The following is a 27,972-nucleotide window of genomic DNA, read 5'->3' on the forward strand; positions in this document are numbered from 1 at the left end:
CCTCTTCTTGTGGCCAGGAAGCGAGATACACGGTGTTATAAACCGGCGTAACATCCTTGTAGCACTTGAAGTTGGCAAGATATTTGTCACCTCTGCCGCGATCGGTGCAAGGCGCAGCGCCGAGGACGTAATAGCTGTCTCTGGTAGAAGCGAATGCGGGAACCCACAGACTGAACTACGGTATTGGTACACGGCTAACAAGACTCCTAACATCTCAACTACGACCGGCGTCGTCTCCCAGCAACGTCTCGATGAGCTCGACCGAGTGGTCCACCGAGTGGAGCGACTTGACGAGATAGTGCAGCTGCCGGAGCACCGTGAGCACTTCTTGCTTGACTTCGGCAGTCACGTCGTCCCGAACCACGTGTAGCAGGCGCCGCTACGCAGAGCGAGTGAGCGGCATACGCGTGGCATGCGGGACATACCTCGACGCGCGGGTAGATGGCGAGGCGCGTCACATGCACATTGTCGGGCGCGAGCTCCAGCGAGAGTCGCCGTCGCTTCGTGCTGGGCTCCTCGGCGCCCTCGCAAATGAGATCGGGGCAGTAGTATTGGCACAGCGCTTGCAGCTCGTCCGCGTCAAAGTGCAGGGCCGCAATCTTGGCGAGCACTTTGCGCGACTCGGTGAGGATGTACGCCGTGTGCGCGGCCTCCTGTTCTTGCAGCTGCTGTTGCTGCTGCTGCGCGAGCTGTGTTTGGCCTTCGTCGGGGGACGCTTCCTGGGCGCGGATGCAGTCGAGAACGGCCTCGTTGAGGGCGCAGACCGCATGCGACGCCGCGAGTTCGAGCGGCTCGGGCAACGTGACCGGGTACCGCTCAATGTCGGCCGCGTACCCGAGGTTGATGCCCGTGAGCTTACACAGCGGCAGCGCCGGGTTCATGTGCATCGCGGTGATGATGCACTTGGCTGCATACTGAAGCGCGTCGGCTTTCGAGAGCGCGGTAATGTTGGGCGGCGGGCGGACCATGTACTTGGTGGACGACCAGTCGTGGCCTTCGACGAGGAGGCCCATGAGCGACGTCGACTTGCGAAGCCCGAGGCTCACGTCGCGGAGCCCGAGCAGCGACAAGTTGCAGTAGCTGAGGTCCACGACCCGCAGCGTCGACGAGTTGGCGATGCAGACGCCGAGCGCGCTCGCGCCCACGTCACCGATCGGGTTGTTGTCCATGTAGAGGTTCTCGAGCGTGTTGTCCGAGATGTGCAGCGCTTCGGCAAGCGCAAGCGCGCCGGCCGAGTCGATTTCGTTGAGCCCAATCTCAAGCGTCGTGAGGGACACGCGGGACGTCATGAAGGCGGCGACGAGGTGCTTGAGCCCGGCCGCGCGCACATGGTTTTGTCCGAGCATGAGTTCGCGCAGCTGGCGATTGTGCGGCAGCGATTCCGCAATGTGCTGCATGCCCTTCACGCCGAGGTTGTCGTGCCCAAGTAGAGCGACTTGAGCGCGCTGTTGGCCTTGAGCGCGGTCGCAATGTGCAGCGCGCCTTCGTCGGTAATGCCGTTGCCGCTGAGGTACAACGCCTGCAACGTCGTGTTGACTTGAAGCGCACGCGAGACGTCGGCCGCGCCTTCGACGCCAATGCAGTTGCCGGAGAGGTACAGCGTTGTGAGAGTCTGGTTTGTCTCGAGGGCCTTGGCGACGGCGACGAGGCCCTTGTCCGTGATCCCGTTGAACCCAATGTCGAGGACGAGTAACGAGTGGTTCGAGGCGAGCGCCTTTCCGATGAGCAAGGCGCCTCGGTCGCCAAGGTCAAAGCCGCAGAGCTTGAGCGACTGGAGGATGTTGATGTCGGTGCGGACGCGCCGCAGCAGGTCGTTCGAGAGTGACGTGGCGAGGTAGCCCTTGACGCGCGCTTCCAAAATGGAGCGTGCCATGAGCTTCTTCTCGCGGCTGTCTTCGCGGTCGTCGTCTTCTCCTGGGCACGAGAACGTCATTCGATCCGACGAATACTTGTAGCGCGAGCTCAGTTCGCCCATGTAGCCCTTTCCAGGCAGCGACGAGGATGACGTCCGGCGCAGCTTGCAGAAGCCTTCCTCAAGCGAGGACGAGGACGAGGACGGCGACACCGTTCGGGAGGAGGCAGCTCTTGCTCTCCGCAGGTATCCGTCGACGATCGGGCAAGGACGGCCGGTGCAAGCGCCGATATCTTGAGCCCAATTGGAAGGTCGGTCGCGGGCACCACTTTTATTCCTATCCGGATACGCTGCCACCCACGCCAGCACACGCTTCGCGCCCGGCGCACGGTATCCGGAGGACCCCCCTGGACCAATCGCAGCGCGCGTGGGACGTCGATGTCACGCGACGGCCCGTTTGACGCTGCTCATTGGCCAAAATCCGCGGCGCGGAGGTCACGGGACCTACCGTTTACGCTAGCACGTTGCACAATCAGCTCCTCGTGTCTATCGCCTAAATGTCGAAAGAAAGCGCGCTCCTTCGCACTTGATCTTTGTCCCATCCAAGCTCAAGTAACCTCCTCCTCTACCTCTTCTCCTAATGCGCGGCGCATGAGAGGATCCGAGGCCACGCGAATGGTGACGCTGAAACGCTCGCGTCCCGACCTGCTGCGACGTTGGCCGGCAACGGCGCCGCAAGGACCTTCGACGCCGAGCGCCATGTCTTTGCAGGGTCAGGTCACAATGTGAGCGCCGCGACGGGCACGTGGCCTCGATGCTTCACCTCTGGTGACGACCACGTGGTGGATGCCATGCGTGGGTGCGGTGGATATCCATGGACAGTGACTTCAACGTTGGTGCTTCCTGCCATCATGATTTGCATACAAATTGCATGTCAATTGTCGGGTTGACCTGCAGAAACCGGGCATTTGTATCGGGCCCCACATGCGTGCATTGAAGGGGGCCCGAGGACCCTTCTATTTTTTTACAATTCTGTGAGGCAGATAGGCAACAATGTATGTCGTTTATCCCATGATTTGAACGATCAATATTGTAATTGGTCGGGCCATGTCGCACTGTCCAACACATCGTAAATATTGAATATGTCCAGATATTTGTATTGGAAATTCAGTTGTTCGTAAAAAACGAGCAGCCTGACTCGAGTGTACCCAGCACCCGCGAAGGCCATTTCCGAATTCCCCGCCTCCCAAGTAGAACAACACAATGGACTGCGAAGACCTCTGCGCGTGCATGATGTGCGGTGCCCTCTGCGGTGCCTGCTGCGCCGCCGCCGACGACGATGACCGCCGCCGCCAGGGCCCCGTCGTCGTCCAGACCGTCCAGCCCGTCATGGTTGGCGGCCAGTACCCCCAGCAGCAGATGTACGACCAGTACGGCAACCCCGTGTACATGCAGCAGCAAGGTCAGCCCATGTACATGCAGCAGCAAGGCCAGCCTATGTATGCCCAGCAAGGCCAGCCCATGTATGCCCAGCCCGGCCAGCAAATGTATGCCCAGCCGCAGCCCCAGTACGGTGCGCCGGTCGCGCAGCCTGCCCCTGGCTACCCTGGTGCCAAGGTCTAACCGCCTTGCCCGCAGTTAACTCCTATATATACCACGACCTATTTGATCTTGCGCGACGACAGTCTTTGATTCTCGGGGGATGTACGCCGACGCTATTCCTGCCTGCGGCGGAGCCGCCGCCTCCTTCCATCCAGGGTGCATCCATGGGTTATCTAGCACGGTACCTACCGGTACCGGTAGTCGACGCGAGAGGATCAGGCTGAGCTACAGCACCGATTCTCGTGTAGGTTCAGCTGCAGGTCGGGAGAGTCAGCTGCAGCGGGTATAGTCACACTAAGATCCAGCGCGCCAAAATAAGTTGAGGCGCAGTAGCGCTACGTCGTAGGAGTACAAATTGTATCCGGTTGCTCCGGCGAAATCATTCGGCAACTCGAACCGGCTGGCATTTTTAAAAGCCGGTTAGATTCTAAGCAAACCGGTTACCACGAGCCGGCAGATGCAAACATGCAGTTCCATCAGCGGCCCGACCTCAGCGGCGCGTCCGAGGCCGTGAGCTTAAGCGCGACGCGGCAGCGTGTGAGCGCTGTGCCGGTCGAGCTCACGCTTCCAAACCAGCAAGTTCTACTGGTATGCTGCGCCTGAGCCTTCGAAACGCTGCATGCATGCTGTGTGCCAGGGGTTCCCCAACCGACCGCCTCCGATCGACGCGGCCGACGATGGGGCCTTCAACAAGGTAGTACACGTCGCCCATGGCGCGGCGCGGTATGTATGCAAATGTAGGCCGTGTTCATGACCAATGCCATGCGCAAGCATCCCGATGTACGTGAAAACCAGGTATTGCCATCTCGCTGGACGTTGGCCGAGACTACACACTAGATCCTCTTCGCCATCTTTGCGGTGGTCAACATTCTCTTTACGAGCGCGTTCTTGCTCCCAGCCGACGCCTACGGTAACTCGATGCTTGATATCTCAATGGCACGCGACGCTGCCTGCAGGGCACGCATGGTACGACGTGGGCCCGTTGCCCTCGCAGCTGCCGAATACGTGGCCCGGTCGTCTCGCTTTGCTCGCATCGACTGGCATCTCGCTCGTCTGCGGCGCCTATGGCGTCTTCCGAAAGCATCGCTTCATTCTTTTGCTCTTCCTCCTCTGTGGGTCATCATCATCTTATGGGCACGCTAACGCATCTCGGTCGTAGACACTGCAGCTCAGGACGCACTGCTCGTGCTGTACCCGCCCGTGTTTCTCTTGGTCCTCCGAATCCCCATCGATGTCATCTTGGGTGGTCTCGCCTACCGTATCCATGCAGCACTGGTACACTGCCCCGTTTGCATATTGTCGTCTTCAACCAGAATTCTAGTCGGCGCGCTGGTTTGTGACGAGCAATAAAAAGTAGCTTCCTCTTCGTTCATACGATCGTCGTCATCGCGGTTACCCAAAGATGTAGTTCATGACCATGTAAAAGCCCACCGCGTAGACAAAGCCAGGGATCGGGAGCCCGCCCCAGGGCTGGACGACCGGCGCGGGCTGGATGAGCTCCTGCTCTTCCGGCGTCGGGGCGTTCGACGCTGCGTCGGCAGCGTCGCGCTTGTCGGTCTTGGCGCGACGCACGTGGCCGACACCTTGGAGCTCACCTTGCAGCTGGCGCATGCCCATCATGATCATCTACAAATGTTCGCATTGCATACCAAGTGGGAGCTGCAACGAGGCAAGTACCTTGTTGCTCTTGAGCAGCTCCATGCTCAGATCGTAGTTTTCCTGGAGGATGTTGCGCACGAAGAAGGCGCCCATGGACCGGCACCCGTTCATGAACGGCGGGTAGAGCAAGTGCATAAATTGCACGAGCTCGTACACGGTGATTTGGGGGAAGAAGCGCGGGGACAAGCCACCCTATCGACACGAGTCGTCGCATCGGAGAAGCGAAATCGCTGAAGTACCTTGGCGAGCGTAATGTTGATCTCGGCGACAAACATGAGCAGGCAGCCCGAGTAGCTCCACGCGCGCACGTCCGAGACATCGCCGAGCGTCATGACGTAGGTCAAGATGCCCCACACGATGTAGTACGAGAGGAGGCTCGTGATGCGGCTGACGTCCGTAAGCGGCTCTTTTGAGAGCGCTGTCGCTTCGCCGTAAAAGTCGTACACGTCGCGCTTCTCCGAGTCGCTCAAGACGTCGTACGCGATGCGGAGGCGGTTGAAGTCTTCGGCGGCCGTCGGCGACGGGTTCTTGTCCGGGTGCAGCTCCACGGAGCGCGACCGGTACGCCTTCTTGATGTCGTTGAACGAGCAGTCACGCGAGACGTCGAGCATCGCGTAAAAGTTGGGCGGGTTGTTGGCGACCTCGAGCCCGATCGAGATGCTCGCGAGCGCGACAAGGAACCCGATCGAGTAGAAGATGGCCATCGTGCGGGAGAATCGCCCAGGCGCGCGGATCCAGTTGAGGCCAGGGTTGACCACGGTCGAGTAGACCACCATCGTCGTCACGAACTGCGAGTGCCCCATGCCTGCTGCGTCCTGCGTCCGTTGAGTGCTCGTCGCCGCAAGAAATACAAAGCCGCCGGTCTGTCGTGACACGAGGCCATTGGCCAAAACCAATTGTCGTTCGCCGATGCCATTGGTCAAAATACTGGAAAGATGGAAAAAATATCTTTGTTTACGGCCAATCCAAGCGCGCCACTGGCCACCTCAGCGACTTGAAAATGGCGCGTACGTGGCAGCACCAACGACAAGTATTACTACTTACGGGCTACCTACCATACACGACCAGGAAGGCGTCCACAGCGCAACACCACATATTCAATAAGATCCATAGACACTGGGTGCGAGCGCGGAGTTTCAGCGTCTAGAATCTAAAATTACTCGGTCATGCCGCAAGCCGACGCCAATGCGAGGAGCATCCACCACTTGCGCAACCCTGGCGCGACGCTCTACAAGACAACCACCGTGCGCCATCTTGGCCGCGTCGAGGCGAAACCCAACGCGGCTCCCATTGCCGACAATGCTGTCGTGGAGGCGTTTGGCGCGGACAAGTGTCCCAAGCTGGTGCGTCGACGGCGCCGCGGCATCTTATCCTAGCGTGTCGTGTAGGTCCAGCTACTCAAGGAAGACGACGAAAGCACGCTTCTACACGCGCTTCGCTGCGTGGCGGGCGTGCTCAAGATGCCCACGGACGTTGTCAACAGCAGCCGCGACGAACAGCACGTGCTCGAGCCGCTCGGGAACCTCGTGTTCCACAACAACGCCGAGATCCGCCGCACGGCGGCCATCGCTTTGCGCGTCTTTGCATCCCATGCTGTCGGGCGCACCGAGCTTGTCCGGTACCGAACGATGCGCAAGATCCTCAAGGCCTTTGGTCGCAACGACAACGAGCTCATGGAGCCGCTCTTTGACACAGCACTGCACGTGAGCTCGACCATGGCGGGCGTCCGCGAGATGAGCCAGCACGGGTACGCTTCGTGCGTCTTCGGATAAGCGATGCCATCATATCACACGATTGCAAGGTACCCTGCGGTGGTTCTGGAGAAGCTCAAGCGCGATACGTCCGACAGCATCCGCGTGCGCGCGCTGAAGCTCCTCAAGGCCTTTGTGAACGACGGCATTCCCAGCACGGTCTTGTCCATCGTCGAGCTCGGCGGCGTCGACATCGCCGCCAAGTTTATCTCCTCGAAGCACAAAGATGTCAAGAACCGATTCTGTCTAATGAAATCGACCGTGACACGCGCATGTAGGTGCGCACGGCGGCGCTTCAAACCACGGGCGCGATGCTCTACTTGGAGCAAGGACGCGAGAGCGCGATGCTCACCGGCGTCGCCAAGAAGCTCTGCGGCGTCCTCCAAGACCGAGACTCGACCGTGAGCGTTGCCGCTGCGGGTGCGCTCATGGTCCTCGCGGTCCACGACAGCGCCAAGCGCGAGATTTACGAGCTCGGGGCCCACACGGGCTTCCTCGCGCTCCTGCACCGCCCCGAGTACGGCGTCCAGCTCAATACGCTCAAGCTCGTGACGGTTCTTGCCGCGCACCCGCTCGCGCGCGACGCGATGCGCACCAAGCAAATGGAAAAGACGATGCGCGATATGACCGAAGACGCGAACGAGCTTCTCGCGCGCTCGGCCAAGCTCGCGCTGCGTGCCGTGCTCTGGACGCCGTAAGGCACAAGAGAACGACATACGGGCTCTCCATCGCGACGAGCCGACGACCGGAAGCAGATGCCACGCATAGTATCTGGCAACGTAACCTGATGTGAAACACCGGCAGCTTGTATCGTTGCGCATAAGAACCCTCGTCCTAGCCCGAACCCTAGCCCGAGGCGTCGCCATTGCCCCCTCCAACGCCGACACCCTTGTACAATGTGGCATCGGAGCTGCGTCACCGAATCAGTGGGAAGAGCTTGGACGTCCATATGAGTAGCAGGGACGTCGTTGCAAGTCCTTGTGAAAGAAGGCAAAGAGCGAAACGTGTGTTTTAAACAGAAACAGCGATCGGTCGTGTTGGAATCACTTTTGAAGCGGCGCGGACCATGTCGGAGGTTGAAGAGACGCTCGAGCGCATCAAGAACCACAAGGGCGTCGAAGGCTACGTGATTGCGGACAAGAACGGTGCTGTGCTGCGCCGCCATCCGCACATGGACACGGCGAGCGCCGAGCGCTACTCGAGCTTCATGAAGGAGCTCACGACCAAGGCGCGGGGCGTCGTGCGCGACCTCAACCCCAAGGTGCGACGACTGCAGCGAGCGTATCTTTCTATGGACGACGACTCGTAGAACGACCTGCAGTACCTCCGCATTCGCCTCAAGAAGTTCGAGATCCTCGTCGCCCATGGTACGCCCGTGTCGTTGCCATGTACTGACATTGCTGCTGCTACTGCTAGAGAAGGAGTTTCTCGTGATTGTGATCCAGAAATGGTCGCCCAATGCAACATAAGACGAAGCAATAAGAGCTTTGCGTGTACAGTCGACTGTCTACGCGAGCCCATCGAGGCGGGCTTTGACGAGGGCGTGGCGGGCCACGACGTGGTCCCAATCGTCCTTGGTGACGTTGGCGTGACCGACGCTCACAGCGTGGAGTCGCACCACGCGCACCAAGCGGTGCAAGTCGTCCGCCTACACCGCGGTTCTTTCTTATTGCATCAAAGAAGACGCGTACCCCGACGGTTGCATCGGCTCGACGCCGCTCAATGTACCACTGCTCGGCCAGCGCCGCGCCTTCGTTGCCAAGGTCTGCGTTAAAGTGGCGGTAGACTGCGAGGTAGATGCGAAAGCACTGGAGCTGCGCCTCCGAGTACGTCGCATCTCTTGTTGTATTCGGCTGCAGCGGGACGTACAACGTGGTCGGGAGGATCGACTACGAGCAACTGCGTAGTAGTACTACATGGAACGAAAGCCTCGAACGCACCTTGGTGGTCGAGACACAAATGACTTTGGCGTCTTGGTTGAACTCTTTCTTGTAAAAGCGAAAGTCGTACGGCAGCGCTTGGTGCTCGACGAGCGTCATGAGCGCGGCCATGTTGTGCGTGCCCTTGTCGTCGAGCTACACAACGTCAGCGTCGATACGGCCCTGCAGAGGAGGGACCTGTCCCGTGGTCAAGTGGGCCTCGTTGACGAGCAGCGTGCTTCCATCCGGCAGCTGCAGCAGCCCCGGGTGGAGGTACTCAATGTCATAGTCCTACGTCCGAAATGAGATTGCGCGCGTACTCACGCACACTTTTGTACCTTTTGAGGAAAGTAGAGCGCGTCGTGCAGGGCGGCGAGCGACAAATCCAGCGACAAGCACGACGGCACGAGCGCGTGCAGCGCCTGCTCGAGTGCCGCAAAGTCGGAGGCGCTCATGGACGGCCAAATCACGTTGAGAGAGAGGTGCCCAAACGGCATTGAGACGTCCGATCGGTTGTAGACGCGCGAGAGCAGCACAAGGAGGAGGTACTCGGCGACGACGACGTCGCCGTGGGCCGCCGTCGCCGTGAGGTATCCCAAGAGCTGCGCTCGCATTTCCTCCACGGACGTTGGCTGGCCCAGCCGCTGCGCCCACTCGGCGGCCGCCCACGCCGTCGGGTTGGCCAAGTCCTCGCGGAAACCGACGTCGTGGCCAAACGTAATCTCGCTCGCGTCTACCTCGCCCTTTCAGTCGCTGCGTCACAGCGCTCGCGCGATCGTACCTGTGGCATGCAGTGTAGGAATGAACTCGATGGCGCGCGCCTTCGCTTGCGCCGTCGCGCTGTCGGCGTCCTTCCATTCAATGTCCATGTCGTCTGGCGCTGCCTGTGGCGTCAAGTCGAGCTCGCCCACAAACTCGTACACGTGGTTCACTTTCCACGGTGTGCTGCCGTACGCGCGAACAATCACCTGGAACGGCGGCGTGGGGGCAAGCGCTGTCGGCGGCACCTTGGGCTCGGACACGCGCACCGCGGGCGCCGGCGGTGCGGCGTCCACACACTCATTCTCCTCCTCGTCCTCCCGCCGCTTTGTCTTGCGGCTGCTACGACTGGTGGTGGCCGTTGGTTGCACCGGGTCGGCGGTTGCAGCGGACGTTGCAGTTGCAGCCGCCCACGCTGTTTGCGCCGGGAGGGCTTCGCACCGGTACGGTGTCGTCTCGACGTACGTCTCGGCGCCGTCCTTTAAAAGCAGCTGCGGCTGCCCAATGTCCCGGACGAGGCCAAGGAAGCGCACGGTCGCGCCATGGGCGATGACGCCTTGGTCGAGCCGCGGCCGCGTCAAGAGAGCCGCCATGCTTCGATTTTTTAACCGGTCACCGGATAAGCGCGGGCGTTGAGTGGTCACAGGAAGCCTTCATTTCGAAATCACCACAGCGCCACCCAAGTCGCAAGATGGCCCGTAGCACTTCCCCGTCCCCTCGCCGTGAGCGCAGCCTCTCGCCCGCCGGCCGCGGTGGCGACGACCGCCGGTCGCGCTCGCGCTCGCGCTCGGGTCACCGCAACGACGGCCCCAAGCGCATGCGCGGTACGGCCGCCCGCTGGAACGAGAAGGGCTTTGGCTTCATCAAGCCCGAGGACCCGTCGCAGAACGACGTGTTCTGCCACTTTACGTCGATCCAGGACGGCAACTGCCTCCACGAAGGCGATACCGTCGAGTTTGAGATCCGCTTCGACGAAGCCAAGGGCAAGGACCGCGCCGAGAACGTGACGGGCGGCCGCACCGAGGACCGCCGCGTCGGTGGCCGCTCGGGCGGTGAGTGCTATGACTACAAGCAGGGTCGCTGCCACCGTGGCGACTCGTGCAAGTTCTCGCACGACGGCGGTGACCGTGGTCGCAGCCGTGACCGCTACGATGACCGCCGCTACGACGACCGCCGCAGCCGCGACCGCTACGACGACCGCCGTCGTGATGACCGCTACGACGACCGCCGCGGCCGTGACCGCTACTAAGCGGTCATGTGTTTTGCGTAGGTCTGGAAACACTCGAACATGGCACAAGCAAGACGCGACAAGGACGTAGTGTGTGACTTGGCATAAATCCGTTCGGGGTATATATTTTCCTTTATCCACCGCCCCCATACCCGGCCGTGCGCACTGCTGTGTCGACGTCCCGGGTTTCCTCCTCGTTCCGTTCTCTCGCCGCTTGCATCCTGCACCTCTACGCGACGGCTACCTCTCGGTGCGGCGACTTCCCCTCTCTTCTCCCTCTCTCGATCTGCATCATCTCGGCGCTGGGCGTAATCGAACCAACATGATCGATCTTCTTGTGTCTTCTCTATCACTCTCTTCTTCATGGTTGTCTTCCCGCAGCACGCATGCCCAAGAAGCGTCCATGCAACAAGAGGCTCCTCGGCGGAATGGCCGGCCACGTCACGCGAGCTCGACCTCACAACCCGCACGTCAGAACCTCTCATATGTTATCCATATCCAATTACATTCAAGAGGTACTAGTTGACTTGAAATAGTGTTAATCGAGGCTCGGACGCGTCAATGGCAGCGCAGAATCATGATGGCACAAAACGAACTGTCCATGCTTTCGCCCCAAGCACCCAGTCAAGCACCTTGGCCCGTCGAAAGATTTCCGCAGCCGGTTCCTGTCGGCGCTTGGCGTCATTTTGGCTCGTCAAGATTTATCATAAATAGTGTGTGTGTGCGTGGCATGGTGCGCAATACGGCCTGAAATACTGTGAGATACATCGGTGCCATGACCGACGGACCACCGCGAGTCGCCGGCGTCATCGTCGCTGGCGTCGTGCTTCGTGTGCTTGCCTTCTACTATGAGATCGACTACGTACTACAATACCGCCCGGAGCTCACGACGCCATTGAATTCGCTCGAGCGGCTTCAAGAAGGGCTCTTCCTCGCCGGCGCTGGCTTGGACCCGTACGCTGGCGACGTGTTCCACCAGCCGCCGCTCGTGCTGCTCGCCGCCATGGGCGTGCAATCGGTGCCTCTCGCGCTCTCGAGCCGGCTGGTGACATGCCTCGGCGCGATTCTTCTCGACGTCCTCATTGCGCTCGGCTTCGCCTCGGTCTGCCGCGCGTTCATTACGTCGCAGCACGCGCAACAGTCGGAGAACAGCAAGGTGTGGCTCAACCATCCACCGCTCTCACCATTGCTGCAGCCACGCTACCTCCCGCTGACCGTCGCAGCCGCGTACCTCTTCAACCCGTGGTCGCTCGCCACGTCCCTCGTTCGCTCGACCAGTCTCGTGACGTACGCAGCAATCGTGTGGAGCATCGCGCTCGCCATGCAGCGTACGACACCACGGTCCTCTTCATGCATATGGCCTCATGCGCCGTGTAGATCGCGTCTCGCTGGCAATCTGTCTGCTCGCGATCGCCACGTACATGGCGGTGTACCCGGTCGTGCTCTTGCCGTCGCTGCTGCTCATGGCGTACCCGTCCAAGCATTGGCTGTCGGCGGTGCGTACGACATCGATCTCCGACTTGTGCTCATGCGCGTTTGTACAGTCCTGGGGTCTCGCCGCTGGCGTCTTTGCCGCGTACGTCAGTCTCTTTGTCTACCTCTCGAAAGTGGCCATGGGCGGCTGGGGCTTCCTCGATGTAATTCGCATGCGAGCTACTTGCATCAACCATGGCGTCGGTGTGCGTAGGCGACGTACCTCTGGGTCGTCCGGTACCCCGACTTGACGCCCAACATTGGTATCTTTTGGTACTTCTTCATGGAGCTCTTCGACCGGTTCCGAAACTACTTTCTCTTCCTCTTGCACATGCACCCGCTGCTGTACGTGCTGCCCATCTACCTCCGCTTGCAGTACGTCCCGTCCTTGACGCGCCCATGGCCAACGCTGCTGCTGTGTAGCGCGCGTCCGCTCGCCGCCACGGCCGTGCTCCTTGGCATCTTCGCCATCTTCCAAGCCTACCCCGCGTTGGGCGACTTTGGGCTCTTCGTCACGAGTCTGCTCTTGCACCCGCGGTCGCTCATCGGTACGACGACGACGATGGATGCGTGTGCAGACTGTGCGTAGGCATGCGCCACACGTTTGTGCTCACGACGGGCCTCGCGACCGCGACCGTGCTGCTCCCGGTCATGTGGTACCTCTGGCTCTTTCCCGGCTCGGGCAACTCGAACTTTTCTACAACCAAACGCTCGTGTACCAGCTCTTTGGCGTCAAGGTCGTTGCCGAGTTCCTCACGGCGACGCTGCGCCGCGACAAGCAGCTCGACGAGTTTTGGAAGACACACGCGAGTCGTTGAAAACGTGGTATACAAGCAATCGGACCAACCTACTCGTCTTGCTTTTGCTTCTTCTTGGGCGGAGGCAGCGACGTGAGCGCCGCGTCAAAGTCCAACTCGACCTTCTTGTCCTTGAGCTGGTCGAGGTCCTGGTACGACGTGCTCACTTGGCGCGGGTCCACCGGCAGGTCACGCGGCGGTGGGCCATCGCGGGGCATGTACGGGCGCGGCGGACCACGCTGGTAGTACGGCGGCGGCGGCGCGTTGTAGCCGCCATGAAAGCCGCGGCCACCGCGGTCGCGGTAGTAGCCGCCGCCACCTCGGTACTGGTCGCCATACGGCGGCGGGCCTCGGTAGCCACCCCCACCTACAGTCGCATTGACATCCATGCCGCTAGAGACACACAACACACACCTTGGCGGTAATCGTGGGGCGGTCGGCGCATCATCGCGTTGGGACCGAGCGTCGGCTGGTTGACCGTGTCGTACGGCGGCAGCGGCCGGTCCGGGTCTTCGCGGTACTGCTCCCACATGTAGCTCTCGCCCACCTTGGCAATCTTGTCGACGACGAGCTCGGGGTGCTTGTTGCGAATGTGCTTCTTCACAAAGTCGACCGTCTTGAAGAGCTTGGTGCAGAGGAGGCACCGGTGCTTGCCGTCGTCGCCGGCCTTCTCCGCATACGACGCGTACACGGGCTCGAGCGAAGCCTCTTCGCGGGCTTCGATGTCTTCGACCAGCGCAGCCTCGGCCGCCTTCTGGCTCGACAGCTTCTCACTCGCGTTCGCGGCGATCGCGGCCTCGATGCGTTCGTCCAAGGCCGCCGACCAGCCGCCCCAGCCCGCGAGCTCCTTGTTCTCGCGCGTCGCAAACGTCTTGTGCTCGACCGCCTACGCAACAACACGACGATCAGCCACACCGCCCCCCATCGCCACGCCGTACGTTGTTGTCCTCAACGTCGCGCTCGGTCGCGTCTTGGCGGCAAAAGAGCGCTGGGTGCGCGTGGAGGATGTCCCCCATGTCGATGCACTGGACGCCGGCGTAATAAATAAAGTGGTGCACGCGGCGCAAGTACGCAATCACAATATCCAGCTGGGCCACTTCCGACACCGTCTCCTTCGAAGCCTTGACAAAGTCGAGGACGCTCGAGATGCCGTGGGCCGAACTCGCGCCAAAGACGCTCTCGTCCAGGCGCGTCGCGAGGTGCAGCGCCTGTTGAAAGTCGTACGTGATGCGCGCCGGCAGCGACATGCACGTCGGCGTCTTGATCGGCGCACGCGACCGGTGCTGCGCCACTTGGAGCCGGATCGGCGCCGGCATCTCCGGGTCCTCCACAAGCACGTTCTGGAGCTTGGGCATCGCCTCGAGCGCAGCGGCCGCCGTCTCGTAGATGATGTACGCCGACCGGTCAAAGTCCAGATCGCGCTTCTTGGCCGGGTCCGACAAATGCAGCTCTTGGATCGGACCGCCCTGTGGCACTCTCCTCATGAGCACACATGGCTGAGGGATGAGTATATGGGATGGATGATACCGCGTTGACGACGGCTTCGGCCAAAGCAGCGTACGGGCACGAGCATGGGATGCGGCGAATGTACAGAATCCGCAGTCACCTCCGACGTCGTTCTGGAACGACGCGTCGCTGGCCATGTTGGCTTCGTGGAACGAGATTTGCATGGTCGCGAGACGTTCAAAGAACGCCTTGGCGTCGGCAGCCTTCTTGGCGTTCTTCTGCAGCGTGAGGCGGTGGCGGATCGCAGGCGAGTAGCGCTCCTGCAGCCACTCCTCCGACTTGTGCGCGTCGAAGAAGACACGCATGAGGCCTTGAATGTACTTCTTCTTGTATTCCTCGTAGCTGCAGCGTCGTTAACGCGTGATACCATCAGTCGAGAGGAGGTGGACATACCGCTGCTGGTAGACTTCGGGCGACGACTCGTCGTTTTGCTGCATCATGAAGGCCTTGTACGACATGAGCGGCTCGGGGCCACGTGGGCGACGCATGCGATCGTCCGGACGCTCGTTCGACCGCCTTCTACCGCGGAACGGGCTGCGGCTGCGCCGCCGAGGCGGGCTGCGATTGCGCGGCGAGTTGGAGCGTCGTCGATCACGGCCGCGGCTGCCGCTGCGACTCTTGCTCCGGCCCGCGCGCGGGGCAGGCGCACCGCTCGACGGCGCTGGCACCTCCGCCGGTGGCGGCGGGTTGGCGTGCTGCGCCGGAGCGTCTTCGTTGTACGGCGCGTTGTCCTAATACGCGTCGTCCATACTGGTGAGCTTCCTGCTGCTGCCATGGCGCGCCACGTACCATTGGTTCTTCAAGCGGGTTTCGGCGCTTGGCAACTTCAAATGCTGGGCGCACCACAAACCTCCTTTCTTCCACTCCCATTTGATGATTATCCAGTGATTTTTAACCAATCAAATCCTTCCGACGTTGCGACGCACCGACTAATCGACTAAACCAAGCTCGCATTTCCCACCATTTTCACATTGCGTTTCACACACACGCACGTGGCACGCTCTGCGACGGACACCATCTCGACCGCGTCCGAAGCGTCGACCAGCAAGCATCCCGCACCGCACTGGCACGCGTGCCTCGGCGTCGAGCAGCAGCGCTTGGCACCAGCCCACTCGACAAAAGTGGCAGCACATTCAAGGGCACGGACGTCACCGGTTGGCGGGCGTGTAACCAACGCGCCCTATACCGCCGCCAGCGCCGGCTTTTTCCATGCTTGCAAGCGCATCCTTGTCAAGTCGGTGCCGGTTGCTGGCGTCAAGACGACGCATGTGCCCGCCATGGGCGCCGCTTTGCGCGTTCCAAGGCCGTTGTGCGCAAGATGGCGCCAAGTGTACCAGCGCCAGCTGGATCCGCATTCAAAATAGCATTTGCCGCCATGTTTTCCCTCCACTTTAAGCGCACTTTGCATTTCTCACCGCACTTAACTGGGACTCCAGGTGAAAAAAGGCGCGGGGTTTTGGCGGGAGGGCGTACTTAGTCGAGACGCATCCGGACTTGAGTGGACGCGACGCTGCCTGGCGGCGGCTACGACCCATTTTCCCTTTGAAGCCCATCACCGGTACTTGGCATGGCGACGACGGACTGGCGACTAACTCCGCAGAACGTGGTCTCGACCGATGGCGCCTGCGACGGCGTCAAGTGGCCCGCGCTCGTCTTCGGCTCATACCAGGCCGCCAACGAGTGGCTCATCGACGTCGAGCACCTCCGGCGGCTCAAGCCGACGACCGACGTCGAAGACCGCGTCGTCTTCTACTTTGGCCGGACGAGCCTGTCGCCCAACGACACTACACAGGTCGCGCTTCTGCCGGCCAAGACGCTCGACGCGACGCCGTGGTCGGCCGACGACGACTATAGCAGCGAACCCATGTACAGAAACGCTGTCGAGCTTGCGACACAGTTTGCCAACGCGCCAACCAAGCTCAAGGCGTGCGAGATCGTCTTTAACTCGTCGCTGGACAATGGCGTCGTGACCGACAGCCAAGGCCTCGTGTCGCCCGGCGTGCACATCGCCGACGACGAGCGCGAGTGGGGACTCCTCTTCGAGTCGATTTGGGAGATTCTCGAGGCCGATGGCTGGAGCCTCCTCACGTGCTCGGGCGACCTCGCCTACCTCATGCCCGGCGTCTCGTTTCTCAACTTCACGCCCGGTGTCACCGTCCACACGTCCAAGAAGGCGGCCTTCAAGAAGGCGCTCGACGAGTACGCGTCGGCCGAAGCATCCGAGTCGAGCGAGCGCGTCTGGAGCATCATCTGGGACTACATGGAGACGCACAAGCAGTGGAAGTCGTTCAAGATGCGCAACAACGACGTCATGTACCACGTGCCCGGCATCAACGTCATGGACCTGGTCCCGAACGTCAACTTTTTTATGAACAAAAAAGACGCGGTGCTCAAGTTTACGAGCGAGCGCAAGAGCCTCGTCAAGAAGCGCAAGTCGCCGGATGGCGTCGAAGATGCGCCCCTCGCCGCACCGTCGCCGCCACTCGTCGCGACCGCCGAGCCCGAGACAACCGTGGCGCCCACGACGACGACGACAACGACAACCACCACAACCTCGGCGCTCCAGCCCGTCGCACGGACCAAGAAGACAAAGAAGCGCGCTTTGAACGAGTCGAGCGACAAGGAGAACAGCGACGTCAACAGCCGGTCGTCGACCTCGCACCGCCGGCGCTTTGCCGACGCCGAGTTCCCATTTGCGCGTCTTTACAGCGTCCTCAAGGAGTTTGGCTGGACGTACGTCGCAAGTACGTTTGGCTACAAGTACGTGGCGCCCGGACGGGACGCCAAGGGCGTCGAGGGCGTCGACCACTTTCCCAATGAAGAAGCCGTCATCGAGTTTCTCCAGGCCAAAGGGCATCTCCACGCGATCCAAGCGCACCTGCGCGGAGGCCCAATGCCACAGCTGGATTTCAACGGCTCCACCGTGGCCCAGCCGCTTGCGGACAAGCCCGTGCCGGCCAAGCCTGTCGAGCCCAAGCCTATCGAGGTCAAGCCGGTCGAGGCCAAGCCCAAAGTGGTCAAGCCCACGAAGCAACGCCTCTCGTTCTCGGGCGTCGAAAACACACCAGTCGCACCGGACGCCAAGAAGAAGACCAAGTCAGTGGTCATCTCGGCCGAGGACGACGACACGTCGCCCATCAAGACGACGACGGTCGCCAAGAAGGCAGTTGGCAAGGCCAAGAAGTCAAAGGCAACGGACGGTGACGCTACCAAACCCAAGAAGGCGGCAGAGGCTGACGCTACCAAGCCCAAGAAGACGGGCCGCAAGGCAGCACTCACTATCTCGACCAAGGCAGCGAGCAAGGCCAAGGAGGCTGTGGCGGTGTCGCCGCCTCGCCGGGCGACGGGCTTCAAGTGCAGTTTCGGGCTTGTGTACCGCGTGCTGCAGAGCCGAGGCTATACGCACAAGACGGGTCCGATGGGTTACTCGTACTTTAAGCCTGGCAAGACCGAAGCGAACGGCGAGCTCAACGTCGACTACTGGCACAATGAAGTGGACCTCGAGCTCTTCCTCAAGCGCACGGGCGAGTGGGCACGCATCTCGCGCATCCTCGAGCGCTCCTACAACGGGTACTCGACGACCGAGAGCTCGCCAGAGGCCACCGGTGCGGCGTCCGAGGCGGGCACGCCGGCGCCCACGTCGCCCGTCCCGCGCTTCAACGTGCCGCTGTCAACCGCTGCGGCCGCGTCCGGGCTCTTCTCGCCCGACCGAAGCAACGACGCCGACGACGAAGACATGAGCGTCGAGTCGTCGCCCGAAGCCAAGAAGACGGAAGTCAAGAAGCCGGTGCTTACACGCGCCAAGACGCAGCCCAAGGCGACCAAGAAGGCTGCCAAGTCGTCGGTGACGATTCCTCCATTCGAGATGAAGTTTGGTCGGCTCTTTAGCCTCCTGCAGAAGCGCGGATGGCGGTACAAGAACGGTCTTCTCGGGTACGAATACGCCGAGTACAAGGACCGGAAGGAGCTGCGGTCGTTCCACTCGGAAGACGACCTCATCGCGTACCTCAAGCAATCCAAGCAATATGCCGGTCTCGAGAAAGAGCTCCAGAAGGAACACCGACGTCGGTACATTTACGAGTCGTCGACCGAGGGCGGGTCGGCGTCGGAGGCGCTCGTGCTACCGTCCACGTCCGAGGACGAGACCGCGAACGGGACGTACTCGTTTGCCAACATTTGGCCAGTCCTCAAGGCGCGCGGGTGGACCGAGCGCAAGCCCAACACGATGGAAGACTCGGCGTACACGTACTGCAACCCGCGCGGAAAGGTCTACAACAAGTCGGGGGTCGTGACGTACGCCAAGCTCGTCAAGGTCCTCGACGACACCAAGGAGGACGACGAGAGCGACAACAGCGACTCGGACTCGTCCAGCGACGATGACAGCGAGGTGAGTGACGTCGACAAGCAAGACGACGAGACGGAGGTCGTCATCCACAAGACGCCGTCAACCAAGGCCATTGTGTTCGACACGCAGACGGCACCTGTTGTCGTCGATGTCGTCTCGTCGTCGAGCGAAGAGGAGACGACGCCGACAACGACGTCGACGTCGACGCTGACGTGGCAACCGCCGGCCGACGAGGCGACACAGGTGCTCTCGTCGCCGGTCTCGTCGCCGGCCAAGAGTGCAGCCTCGTCGCCGGTCTCGTCGCCAGCCAAGAGCGCGGCCTCGTCGCCGGCCAAGAGTGTGGCGTCGCCGGAGAAGGGCCCGTCGCTCCTTGAGCAAGAAGTCGCGCGCGTGCTCGAGAACCTCAGCCTCGCGCACCGCCCGGACGCGATGCCGCACCGCGCCAAGCAGCAAAAGATGCTCCATGACTTTGTGCGCCGCTGCGTGCATCAAAAACAGCGTGGCAGCGCGTACGTCTCGGGCACGCCGGGCACGGGCAAGACCGCGCTCCTCCGCCTCATGCAAGAGCAAATCGCCAAGGAGTGGTCGAGTGCGCACCAAGCCACGCCCCTCTCGGTCCTCAACCTCAACGCGATGGCGCTCAGCGACAGCAACGGTGTCTTCACCACCATCGCGCGCAAGGTGACGAAGCGGTCGTTTTCGTCGACGGCCGATGCGATCGCGGCGCTCGAGATCGCGTTCCAGAGCACGACCACAACCACGTACGTGCAGTATCAATGTATCAACTACTGTGTGCACCGATAGGTTGCTCATCCTGGATGAAATCGACGTCTTGCTCAACGGCAAGGGCGAGAGCGACCTCTACCGTCTCTTTGAGTGGGCGCACCACCCGTCGTCGTCGCTCATTTTCATTGGCATCGCCAACTCGATCGACCTCACCAACAAGTACATTCCGTACTTGCGCACACGGTCGTGCATCCCGGTCGTCGTCATGTTCCGGCCGTACGACTACGACGCGATCCACAGCATCCTCGAGGCGCGCATCGTCCGCGACAGCCTCTTGCCCAAGGCGCTGTTTGATCCCGTCGCACTCTCGTTCCTCTCGCGCAAGATCGCGCAGCTCAACGGCGACATTCGCACGGCCTTTGACATTTGCCGGCGCGTCCTCAACCAAAAAGCCGAGAAGGAGAGCGGGACCAAGAGCTTTGCGGTCTCGCTCATGGAGATGTCGGCGACGCTCAAGCTCGTGGTCGACTTCCAGGGCTCCAAAGTGCTGCAGACGCTGCCGCGCAACACGCAGTTCATTGTGTACGCGACCACCAAGATGCAGCCGCGCGTCGCCAACGTCTTCTCGATCCACGAGACGTACGACAAGTTTTGCGAGCTGAGTCGCATGGCCGGCACGTCGGCGGCGGCGATCATGACGCTGCGCGAGTTTTACACGCAGCTCGATACGCTCGCGTCGCAGAACCTCTTGACGCTCAACCAAAAGAAGGAGTCGTTCCGGCTCTTCATGACCAAGGAAGAGAACGAAAAGAGCTTGGGCGTCGACCCGTACTTCAAGGCCCTCTTACGGCAGTCGTCCATGTCCCCCTAGTCGTTCGTCTTGACTTTGACCGTAGTTGACCACCCACTTATTTTATCTTCCCGTATCTTCAAGGTCCGCATCATCATGTATCATCCTCCTCGAAATGGGATGCATTCCAAAGCTCCCTGCCACATCCCGTCGGACGGGTAGGGCTAGGGAACCACGTCCTTGTCGCCGGTACCACCATCCGTGGCGATGTCGCCCTTGAAGCTGCTCCACCTGAGCTGAGGCATGCTATCCAAGTGCTCGCGCCATGCTTCACCGTGCGATCGTTGGACCTCTCTTCCTTGAGCCGTCGCGCACCTGCGCGTGCAGTACCTCAAGGCAAGCTATGCACTCGGCCGCACTTGCTTGGCCCGTCGTTCCAGCCTCGTGCCTGGCCACTGCTGCGTGGCGTTGCGACAGCAAGGAGCGAAGCGAAGACTTGCATGTTAAATATTACGAGAGGTGTCCAGGTCGCTGCCCACGGCGACCTGCATAGATAAAAAAGACGAGTCGTCGTTCCTGGCTAGATCGAGTGCACGCGCTGCGTGTGGCGCATGACGTCGTAGTAGACGAACGAGGACGACCGGTTCTCGTCGTCGACCGGCGTCTCGTGCGCGCGTTCGAGCAGCGTGACGACCGTCGCGTGGCCGAGCTGGCACGCCTTCATGAGGCTCGTCTCGCCGCGGAGGTTCTCGCGGCTGACGTCGGCGCCCTTTCGCAAAAGATACGCGACCATCGGTCCGTGCCCGTGCATGCTGGCAATGTGCAGCGGCGTGTCGCCCGTCGCGCTGGGTCCGTTGACGTCGGCGCCCGCATGGACGAGCAGCCGCGCGATCGTAAAGTGGTTTTCTTGCACGGCCACGTGCAGCGCCGAGTCGCCGTTCGGTCCCGTCGCGCCGCGGACGCTGGCCGACGCCCGGACCAGCGCCTCGACGAATGGAAGCGCGCCCGTGGCGGCGCAGATGTAGAGCGGCGCGACGCCGATCGCGTTCCGGGCGTTGACGTCGACGCCGAGGAGGAGGAGATACTTGAGCACGTCGAGCTGCTGCATGCGGCACGCCGTGTGCACGAGTGTGTCGCCCACGGCGTAGGCGTCGCCGCGGTAGTCGACGACGAGGCCAGGGCCGCAGTCCGCGACAAAGCGCTGGACGCCGGCCACGTCGCCCGTCGAGACGCAGTGGTGCAGAAACTGGCTGCGCGTACTCGAGCTTGCGGACGATAGCAGTAACCGCTGCATCTCGGTATCGTCGCGGGTGGCCATGAGCGCTGGTAGCCGGGGTACGTGGGCATGGGACGAGAGGAGCTGGCGTACAAGGGTCGTGTTGCCCGTGCTACCGGCCTGCGCCAGCACCGCCTCGTCGACGGCCGCGCCGTGGGCCAAGAGGAGGTCGATGATCGCACTCGCGCGCTTGGTGATGGCTAGCACGAGGGCGCTCTCATGGGGCGAGTGGCATTTGTTGGGCAAGGCGCCGGCGCGCAAGAGCACGGCAGCGATGGCCTCGTCGGCCGCCAGCACGGCCATCTGCAAGAGCGTGAGGCCGCACACGGTCGACCGGTCGGGCAGTGGCAGCTGCTCGAGACGGGACGTGCGCGGCGCCCGGCGCATGCAGAAGGGCGAGACGCAGAGCTTGTGCTTGCTGCTGCACACGACCGTGTGGTTGACGGTGCACGCGTGGATCGCAATGTGCGCCTCGACGACGTTCGGGTCGCCGGCGAGCACGAGCTGCGCGAGGTCGCGGCAGCACTGGCGGTCGGCCGAGCACGTGCGCGGGCGCATGCGGGGCTCAGACACGGCCGGCGTGCACCATGCGCAAGAACCGAAGATCGACATGCGTGGTGGGAGGCGACTTAGTCAATGAGCACCCGGCCGCGCGTGGAGTGCTGGACTTAGCGCTTGCCATATGTCACTGACCACTTGACCGAGATATGGCCGAAACGACCACCGCCGGAGGAAGCAGGCGCCATCGAACCGACGCCAACTTGAAGAAGAAGAAGGCAACGGCGTCGATCCAGTCAATGACGCACCATCAGCCGCCGGGACGACGAAGAAGAAGCCAATGCACCGTGTCCGCGTCGGCCGTGTCGTATCGCATGAAGCAGCCATGCCCTCCATCATCACCATCCTGTCGCTGCTACAGCACGTTGCTGCTACAACGGCGCAATTACTGCGCAGCGAATTGTTCCGATGCATAGCGACCAACCGACATATCACCGTGGCCGGCCATTTGGGGCGCTCAAGGCGCAGCGAAGGTCGATCGACCGTTGGTTGCGGCGGTACTAGTGCACAGCACATACAGTATCGAGCGCCGCTTCTCGACGGATGGATCCAGCACCAGCTTCTACTCGCGTCGTCTTGCGACCACCGCGATTACATGATGGAACCCGACTAATATCTGGGCGAACATGTTTGGTAGCAATGGAAGCTCATCGAAAAAGAGGCAAGTGCGTATCACTCGCTCCGCCAGTCGACGCCATGCTGCTGGTAGCATCTCTCTCTCTGGCGAAGACCAGCTGCGCAGGCCAACATGAAACACAACGTCGGCGCGGGGTGGATCTACCTTATCCACCGAGCGAGAAATGAAGGCGATGGAATCGAAGGACAGAGATGCATGCATCGTCGCAACGGAGATGACTGCCAGTGTGGCGATAGAGACGTGGGTTGGTGGTTGCATGTGGGCAGCCGTCTTGACGTAAAAGAATGAAGCAAGCGTGCTGCCTGGCGCGATTTCCGGCAAAGGCCATTGGCCACTTTATTACACCAATGGCCAACGTTTACGGAATTTATTTTCAGCCAATGGCAATAGCGTATTTTCGGTGGTCTTACTCGCCTTGGCCCATCCATCAAAAAGTCGAGACGGAACGATGGCCAAGGTAGATGGCGGCGCCGGACGGGCGATGGTCCATGCTCATGCATGTATCCTGGCGTAGGGTAAGGCTAAGTCGGTCATCATCAAGCTGCTCAGCGCTGCCAACACTGGGTACGATGAAGCCATGGACATGGACGAGCGTCGCTAACGTGCAGCGTAGCTTCTTCTACACGACGCGCAAGAACCCGCGCAACATGCAGAAGAAGTTGGCCCTTCGCAAGGTAATTGCACGCATGACGATCCTTCCAGCGAGCTCATGAACCGACGTAGTACGACCCGGTCGTCCGGCAGCACGTCTTGTTCAACGAGGCCAAGATCAAGAAGGGTTAAACAGCATGTACACACACAAGTAGATCGAGTAGAGGAGAAGCATGGTAACTCGCCAACAAAGAGCGCGCTGCTTGCTGCGTCGGTGTCTTCTTCGGTCTGCCCGACCTCCAGGCCCATCGCCTCTTGCGATCCGATTCCGCCACGCACATCCTCTGCGTCATCATCCCGTTCTGGCCGCGACGCACCTGCTGCATGCACCTAGCTACATGTGATCACCCAGTTCCCATTGATATCATGGTGCAGACCCTCGGTGCATGGTACTCGGCTGTGGGCGTATCTTTGACATCTCATCGCTGTCTTTGCTGCTTGGACGTGGGCATAAAATGTGGCAGTGTCGTCGTCGTTAAAAGTGGCTTCCCGCGTAAAGTTCAGTTGTTTATGGTCCGCGAGCTCTATGGCGCGCGCCTGCGACGCTTCAAGCGCTGGCTCGCACCATTTTCGTATGGTTGGCCTGCATCCCCTCTGGAAGCGATCGTGTACATGCGCTCCTTTCCCGTGCTGATCACGGCCACCACTGGCTTGGCCCACTCTTTCTAAAGTTCACTTTGCTCTTAAGTTCGGCGTCACCGGGATCAGATGATTAATTGTGGCGTTGCCAAGGCCGCGACAGTCCACCTTCGAGCACCATGCGCACGCGCCTCCACAACCTCCAGCGCCCGCTCAAGGCAATACGCTGCGCCGCCAAGGCCAAGGCGGCGGCGACCGCCAAGCAAGCCGAGGCCCAGGCCTGCGAGCGCCTTCAGGCCACGAAGAACGCGCTGGTACCGGCCACTGCTGCCAAGCGCGTTGACCCGTCTCGTAGATGATGCGCTTCACGAACGAGAACTCGTACCTGAACTGGGCGCGTAACGGAGTGCTCTCGTCTGGCGTCGGCGTGGCCATGTATGCCCAAGAGCACCACCGCGGTGCGCACCTGAGCGGCGCCGGTACACTCGGCGATCAACACGACGATGGTCACTAATACTGTGCGTAGGGCTCTTGCTGCTTGGCTTTGGCTACATTGGTGTCGGGTCGCTCAAGTACATCCACTACGTGCTTCGGTACCGCACGCTCATGGAGATGACGTGGCCGAGCGTCATTGCCACTTGCTCCCATGCGTCGATCGCGCTCGGAATTTGGCTCACCGCGACGGCGTCGTTCCTGGTACAAGGGTGCTTCGATGGCGTCGCTCATGGCTTGTCGTAGGAGTCCATCCCGCTGGACGTCGACGTGCTGCTGCTTGAAGAGCCGTTTATCTCGTACTTGCCCAATCGCATTGCCCAAGGCTTGATCGAGACGTACAACCTGCACCAAGACTTCCACGACGACGAAGCGTTCGTGCGGCCGGGCTCGCATTAGGCGACGTCTGGTCCCTGCGCACCTCATACTCTACCCACCTCTATCTACGCGTGGTGCAAATATACGTCGATCGCTGGCCAGTTCCATTCAGAGGGTAGCATCTACGGGTTTCACGCCGAACAATCATGTTCCATCGAGTTATGCGTGCCGAGGCGCGCGGCGACGCTTAGTTCGTAGCGTCAAAGTCAGGGTTGCGGCGCACGGTGACGCCGTCCCACGTGATGTTGATGGGCTCGTAGTCGCGTTCCGGAAAGCGAGCATCGACGATGGGCGCCGCCAATAAGATATCGCTTTCAGGCGAGCGCGGCAACGACGCGCCGTGGTCGACGAGGTCCTTCAAGATGCGCGTAATCTCATCGGGCGTCTTGTCGTCCAAGAACACTTGCTTCTCCTTGCCCCAGTCTAGATCGCATCTCAGCTATCATAGATAGATGGCTACACGGCAGCGCGTACCGTAGCGAGCGTACACGAACGGCTTGAGCTCCTCAGCCTCGCGGTACACAAAGGGCGTGCGCGGGTTGAGCATCTTGAGCTCGTTGTAGTTTCGTCGAAAGAACGTGCTATCCACGCGCAGGATGAGCGAGATAGCCATGCAGCGGCGAGCTTACCGGAGGCCGCTGCTGCTCTCCGAGGTCGAGCAGGCCACGAAGCGCAGTTCCTGGACGTTGCGGGAGATTTGGGCGCGCCAGCTCATCTTGCTGCCGTCTTCGTCGTCGGTAAGTTTGGCACTTCCCAACGCCACAAAGCCCCGACCAATCGCAGGTCATACGGATAATCGCACGGATTATCCGGAATTACGGCAACCGCGATCTTCAAGGGCCGCGTCCACCGTATACACATCCTCGATGGCGACCGTCGCCGTGGACGGTGGATTCCTCGCATCTCGCTCGGCCTGCAGCTGCACGCTCTCTGCCTCAATGTGGTCGGCGCCGTGGCTACCGCGAGTGGCAGGCGGTCGATCGTGCTCCGAGCCGCCCTCGCCGCCGTAGCAGGCTCTTTCTGGCATCAAAGAACGCTGGCATTGTATTGGGTGCTACGATCTTGGAGCTTAGAGCAAGCTCGTGCGTACGGACGACGCCTCGCGCACGATATCGACATGCAAGAGCGCCTTGAAGGCCAAGAAGAGGCACCCGATGGGCAGCAGCACCAAGAACGAGACGCGCGCGACGCTCGAGGTCGCTGCGACCTCCGAAAGCGTCGTCGTCACCGCGCTGCCTTGCGCCTCTTGCAGCCACTTGTTGAGAAAGTACAAAATGTTGGCTTTTTGACGGCGACGCGGCGCGGGATCGAGCGCCGTGTTGCCGAGGTCGCCGCAGTGGCCACAGAGGTCGCACACGGCCAAGAACGCTGGCTGGTCCTCGCCGAGCGACGTCAGCACCGACGCACGCTGCCACGGATCGTCGCCGCCGTTGGCGTAAAAGATGTTGTGGCCGCGGGGCTTGTCCCCGCCGTAGCGCTGGATGGTGGCGGCGACGCCGGCCGACGGATCGACGACGTCGCCAAAGATGTCGTAGCACTGCTTCTCGTGGTAGTCGAGGTCCACGATCGACGACCGAAGGCTGTCGTGGTGCGGCGCCACCTACGCCTCGTCGCCGTGAGCCGCCATTCTTGGGGACGCGACCGGTACCTGAAAGTAGGCGAGCTGGTAGCACTTTTGCCAGCGCCACGACCGCACGTCGGCCCAGCGCGACGGATCGTTCTTGAGGCACGCCGTGTCGTAGAAGCAGCCCGCGCCAAAGGCAGGGCCGTACATGGCAATGGTAAAGTTGGCAAACGCCTGTACAGCGGTATTATTGGTGGCGCGCTGGCCGGGATCGAAGTGCGTACCTCGGGGAGCGACGCGTTGGCTTGCACGGCCGCGACCATGGGTCCGCAGAGCTGGTCCTTCTTGCCGTACTGCACGGCCATGGCAGCCGCGTCGGCGAGCATGTAGAAGAAATCAGGGTCCGCGAGCGCTTGCGCGCCGAGAAGGCCTTTGACCTACGTGCCTGTCGCCTCAGCGCCGCAAGAAGGCAGGGCATCAGCACCTCGTCACTGCGGCCAGCTTGGATCTCGGATTCGTACGCGTTTGTGATGCGGCGAAGGGCATCGGCGCACTCTTGGCCCGCCGAGAGCGCTACCTGCACGCACGCGTGAGTGTGAGAGAGCGCGGCATGCAAAGCGAACTCGAACCTGCTCGGCGTGGAAGTTGTAGACGGGGTTGACGACTCCGGACGAGGACAAGGCGGCGACCGTCGTGTTCGGATACGCAATGCTACGTAGTTTTGAGCGACAAAACACGGGGCACCACGGACGCGTACCGAAACCACGCCGCGAGTGCACCGGGGTACGACCCACCGACCGCGATCCACGGGTTGGACTTTCTCGGGAGCGTCAATTGGTACGCTTCGATAAACACCTTCAAGTCGGCCAGTGCTTGCTCGACGGTCAAGAACTTGAGGTTCTCGGTCGAGAGGTCGTCCTTGGGGACGCTCTTCCCGTAAAAACGATGCTCGAGGGCGACGATCTATGTCCTTCTTATAGCGACCACGGCTCGACCCGACGATAGCGGTGCGACGTACCTTGGCTCGGTGCTCGTTGGCAATCACGTCAATGTAGCCCGTCGGCATCTTGTCCATTGCGCCTTCGCCACCAATGTACATGATGATCGGGCTATTGTCCTGCCCGCCCCAGTACGTGTCGTCCACGTAGTAGCGCTGGAGAAAGTGAAGTGGTGGCTTGGGCGAAAAGTGGTCGAGCGTTTGCTGGAACCACTGCGCCTCCGGCGCCGGCGCCAGCGACACGACGGCGCTAAAGTCCTTGAAGAGGTCGCCACCGCGCGCATGCGTCGGCGGCAGGTGTAGAGCCGAGGTCATCGCGACGCTGCCAAGCAACGCCAGGGCAATCTTGGTGGTCACCATCCTTTTTGCGGAATGACTTCGACTCCGGAAAGATCCCACGCGCTGATTGGCCCGTGCGCAACGTCAAGGATCC

At 61.2% G+C, this 27,972-nt stretch overlaps 17 protein-coding genes across 17 annotated transcripts; 9 read left to right on the forward strand and 8 right to left on the reverse strand.

Annotated features, from left to right (window-relative positions):
- Positions 1–214: 214 nt before the first annotated feature.
- SPRG_05877 (hypothetical protein) lies at positions 215–1,346 on the reverse strand (the record flags this gene model as incomplete). Its single annotated transcript, XM_012344454.1, has 2 exons — positions 215–379; positions 426–1,346. The coding sequence occupies 2 exons, from the start codon at positions 1,344–1,346 to the stop codon at positions 215–217; spliced, it is 1,086 nt and encodes a 361-aa protein (XP_012199844.1).
- Positions 1,347–1,402: 56 nt separating this feature from the next.
- On the reverse strand, positions 1,403–1,975 carry SPRG_05878 (hypothetical protein; the record flags this gene model as incomplete). The annotated part of the gene is made up of 1 exon (XM_012344455.1): positions 1,403–1,975. One exon carries the CDS (start codon positions 1,973–1,975, stop codon positions 1,403–1,405), a length of 573 nt encoding a protein of 190 aa, XP_012199845.1.
- A 1,108-nt stretch (positions 1,976–3,083) lies between these two features.
- SPRG_05879 (hypothetical protein) lies at positions 3,084–3,531 on the forward strand. Its single transcript, XM_012344456.1, has one exon. The coding sequence runs from the start codon at positions 3,116–3,118 to the stop codon at positions 3,473–3,475; it is 360 nt and encodes a 119-aa protein (XP_012199846.1). The 5' UTR covers positions 3,084–3,115; the 3' UTR covers positions 3,476–3,531.
- Positions 3,532–3,900: 369 nt separating this feature from the next.
- SPRG_05880 (hypothetical protein) lies at positions 3,901–4,870 on the forward strand. The gene is made up of 7 exons (XM_012344457.1): positions 3,901–4,042; positions 4,092–4,148; positions 4,196–4,249; positions 4,292–4,364; positions 4,411–4,566; positions 4,614–4,729; positions 4,776–4,870. Exons 1-7 carry the CDS (start codon positions 3,920–3,922, stop codon positions 4,809–4,811), a joined length of 615 nt encoding a protein of 204 aa, XP_012199847.1. The 5' UTR covers positions 3,901–3,919; the 3' UTR covers positions 4,812–4,870.
- SPRG_05881 (hypothetical protein) lies at positions 4,811–5,975 on the reverse strand. The gene is made up of 3 exons (XM_012344458.1): positions 5,353–5,975; positions 5,132–5,305; positions 4,811–5,080 (listed from the first exon to the last, which is right to left on the reverse strand). The coding sequence occupies exons 1-3, from the start codon at positions 5,914–5,916 to the stop codon at positions 4,847–4,849; spliced, it is 972 nt and encodes a 323-aa protein (XP_012199848.1). The 5' UTR covers positions 5,917–5,975; the 3' UTR covers positions 4,811–4,846.
- Positions 5,976–6,263: 288 nt separating this feature from the next.
- On the forward strand, positions 6,264–7,562 carry SPRG_05882 (hypothetical protein; the record flags this gene model as incomplete). Its single annotated transcript, XM_012344459.1, has 4 exons — positions 6,264–6,456; positions 6,502–6,860; positions 6,915–7,092; positions 7,143–7,562. The coding sequence occupies exons 1-4, from the start codon at positions 6,280–6,282 to the stop codon at positions 7,560–7,562; spliced, it is 1,134 nt and encodes a 377-aa protein (XP_012199849.1). The 5' UTR covers positions 6,264–6,279.
- A 339-nt stretch (positions 7,563–7,901) lies between these two features.
- SPRG_05883 (hypothetical protein) lies at positions 7,902–8,364 on the forward strand. The gene is made up of 3 exons (XM_012344460.1): positions 7,902–8,125; positions 8,174–8,231; positions 8,281–8,364. The coding sequence occupies exons 1-3, from the start codon at positions 7,931–7,933 to the stop codon at positions 8,331–8,333; spliced, it is 306 nt and encodes a 101-aa protein (XP_012199850.1). The 5' UTR covers positions 7,902–7,930; the 3' UTR covers positions 8,334–8,364.
- Positions 8,365–8,371: 7 nt separating this feature from the next.
- SPRG_05884 (hypothetical protein) lies at positions 8,372–10,151 on the reverse strand (the record flags this gene model as incomplete). The annotated part of the gene is made up of 6 exons (XM_012344461.1): positions 9,565–10,151; positions 9,122–9,516; positions 8,982–9,074; positions 8,805–8,939; positions 8,556–8,753; positions 8,372–8,512 (listed from the first exon to the last, which is right to left on the reverse strand). Exons 1-6 carry the CDS (start codon positions 10,133–10,135, stop codon positions 8,372–8,374), a joined length of 1,533 nt encoding a protein of 510 aa, XP_012199851.1. The 5' UTR covers positions 10,136–10,151.
- A 46-nt stretch (positions 10,152–10,197) lies between these two features.
- On the forward strand, positions 10,198–11,117 carry SPRG_05885 (hypothetical protein). The gene has a single exon (XM_012344462.1). It carries the CDS (start codon positions 10,234–10,236, stop codon positions 10,789–10,791), a length of 558 nt encoding a protein of 185 aa, XP_012199852.1. The 5' UTR covers positions 10,198–10,233; the 3' UTR covers positions 10,792–11,117.
- A 418-nt stretch (positions 11,118–11,535) lies between these two features.
- Positions 11,536–13,061, forward strand: SPRG_05886 (hypothetical protein; the record flags this gene model as incomplete). The annotated part of the gene is made up of 6 exons (XM_012344463.1): positions 11,536–12,098; positions 12,148–12,407; positions 12,458–12,618; positions 12,667–12,791; positions 12,833–12,891; positions 12,966–13,061. Exons 1-6 carry the CDS (start codon positions 11,546–11,548, stop codon positions 13,059–13,061), a joined length of 1,254 nt encoding a protein of 417 aa, XP_012199853.1. The 5' UTR covers positions 11,536–11,545.
- A 29-nt stretch (positions 13,062–13,090) lies between these two features.
- SPRG_05887 (hypothetical protein) lies at positions 13,091–15,400 on the reverse strand (the record flags this gene model as incomplete). Its single annotated transcript, XM_012344464.1, has 5 exons — positions 15,336–15,400; positions 14,940–15,277; positions 13,979–14,888; positions 13,455–13,926; positions 13,091–13,407 (listed from the first exon to the last, which is right to left on the reverse strand). Exons 1-5 carry the CDS (start codon positions 15,336–15,338, stop codon positions 13,091–13,093), a joined length of 2,040 nt encoding a protein of 679 aa, XP_012199854.1. The 5' UTR covers positions 15,339–15,400.
- A 713-nt stretch (positions 15,401–16,113) lies between these two features.
- On the forward strand, positions 16,114–20,577 carry SPRG_05888 (hypothetical protein; the record flags this gene model as incomplete). Its single annotated transcript, XM_012344465.1, has 2 exons — positions 16,114–19,652; positions 19,696–20,577. 2 exons carry the CDS (start codon positions 16,114–16,116, stop codon positions 20,486–20,488), a joined length of 4,332 nt encoding a protein of 1,443 aa, XP_012199855.1. The 3' UTR covers positions 20,489–20,577.
- Positions 20,578–20,984: 407 nt separating this feature from the next.
- SPRG_05889 (hypothetical protein) lies at positions 20,985–22,241 on the reverse strand (the record flags this gene model as incomplete). Its single annotated transcript, XM_012344466.1, has 2 exons — positions 20,985–21,657; positions 21,694–22,241. The coding sequence occupies 2 exons, from the start codon at positions 22,239–22,241 to the stop codon at positions 20,988–20,990; spliced, it is 1,218 nt and encodes a 405-aa protein (XP_012199856.1). The 3' UTR covers positions 20,985–20,987.
- Positions 22,242–23,280: 1,039 nt separating this feature from the next.
- SPRG_05890 (50S ribosomal protein L33) lies at positions 23,281–23,774 on the forward strand. The gene is made up of 4 exons (XM_012344467.1): positions 23,281–23,335; positions 23,393–23,442; positions 23,492–23,552; positions 23,602–23,774. Exons 1-4 carry the CDS (start codon positions 23,327–23,329, stop codon positions 23,659–23,661), a joined length of 180 nt encoding a protein of 59 aa, XP_012199857.1. The 5' UTR covers positions 23,281–23,326; the 3' UTR covers positions 23,662–23,774.
- Positions 23,775–24,287: 513 nt separating this feature from the next.
- On the forward strand, positions 24,288–25,085 carry SPRG_05891 (hypothetical protein; the record flags this gene model as incomplete). Its single annotated transcript, XM_012344468.1, has 4 exons — positions 24,288–24,422; positions 24,464–24,587; positions 24,635–24,804; positions 24,847–25,085. The coding sequence occupies 4 exons, from the start codon at positions 24,288–24,290 to the stop codon at positions 24,997–24,999; spliced, it is 582 nt and encodes a 193-aa protein (XP_012199858.1). The 3' UTR covers positions 25,000–25,085.
- Positions 25,066–25,737, reverse strand: SPRG_05892 (hypothetical protein). Its single transcript, XM_012344469.1, has 3 exons — positions 25,608–25,737; positions 25,453–25,559; positions 25,066–25,401 (listed from the first exon to the last, which is right to left on the reverse strand). Exons 1-3 carry the CDS (start codon positions 25,691–25,693, stop codon positions 25,166–25,168), a joined length of 429 nt encoding a protein of 142 aa, XP_012199859.1. The 5' UTR covers positions 25,694–25,737; the 3' UTR covers positions 25,066–25,165.
- A 310-nt stretch (positions 25,738–26,047) lies between these two features.
- SPRG_05893 (hypothetical protein) lies at positions 26,048–27,899 on the reverse strand (the record flags this gene model as incomplete). The annotated part of the gene is made up of 7 exons (XM_012344470.1): positions 26,048–26,578; positions 26,627–26,776; positions 26,827–26,979; positions 27,027–27,119; positions 27,166–27,253; positions 27,300–27,505; positions 27,561–27,899. 7 exons carry the CDS (start codon positions 27,897–27,899, stop codon positions 26,048–26,050), a joined length of 1,560 nt encoding a protein of 519 aa, XP_012199860.1.
- Positions 27,900–27,972: the final 73 nt, after the last annotated feature.

This window comes from Saprolegnia parasitica (genome assembly GCF_000151545.1).
Source record: "Saprolegnia parasitica CBS 223.65 unplaced genomic scaffold supercont2.18, whole genome shotgun sequence".
In the NCBI taxonomy this organism is placed as follows: domain Eukaryota; phylum Oomycota; class Saprolegniomycetes; order Saprolegniales; family Saprolegniaceae; genus Saprolegnia; species Saprolegnia parasitica.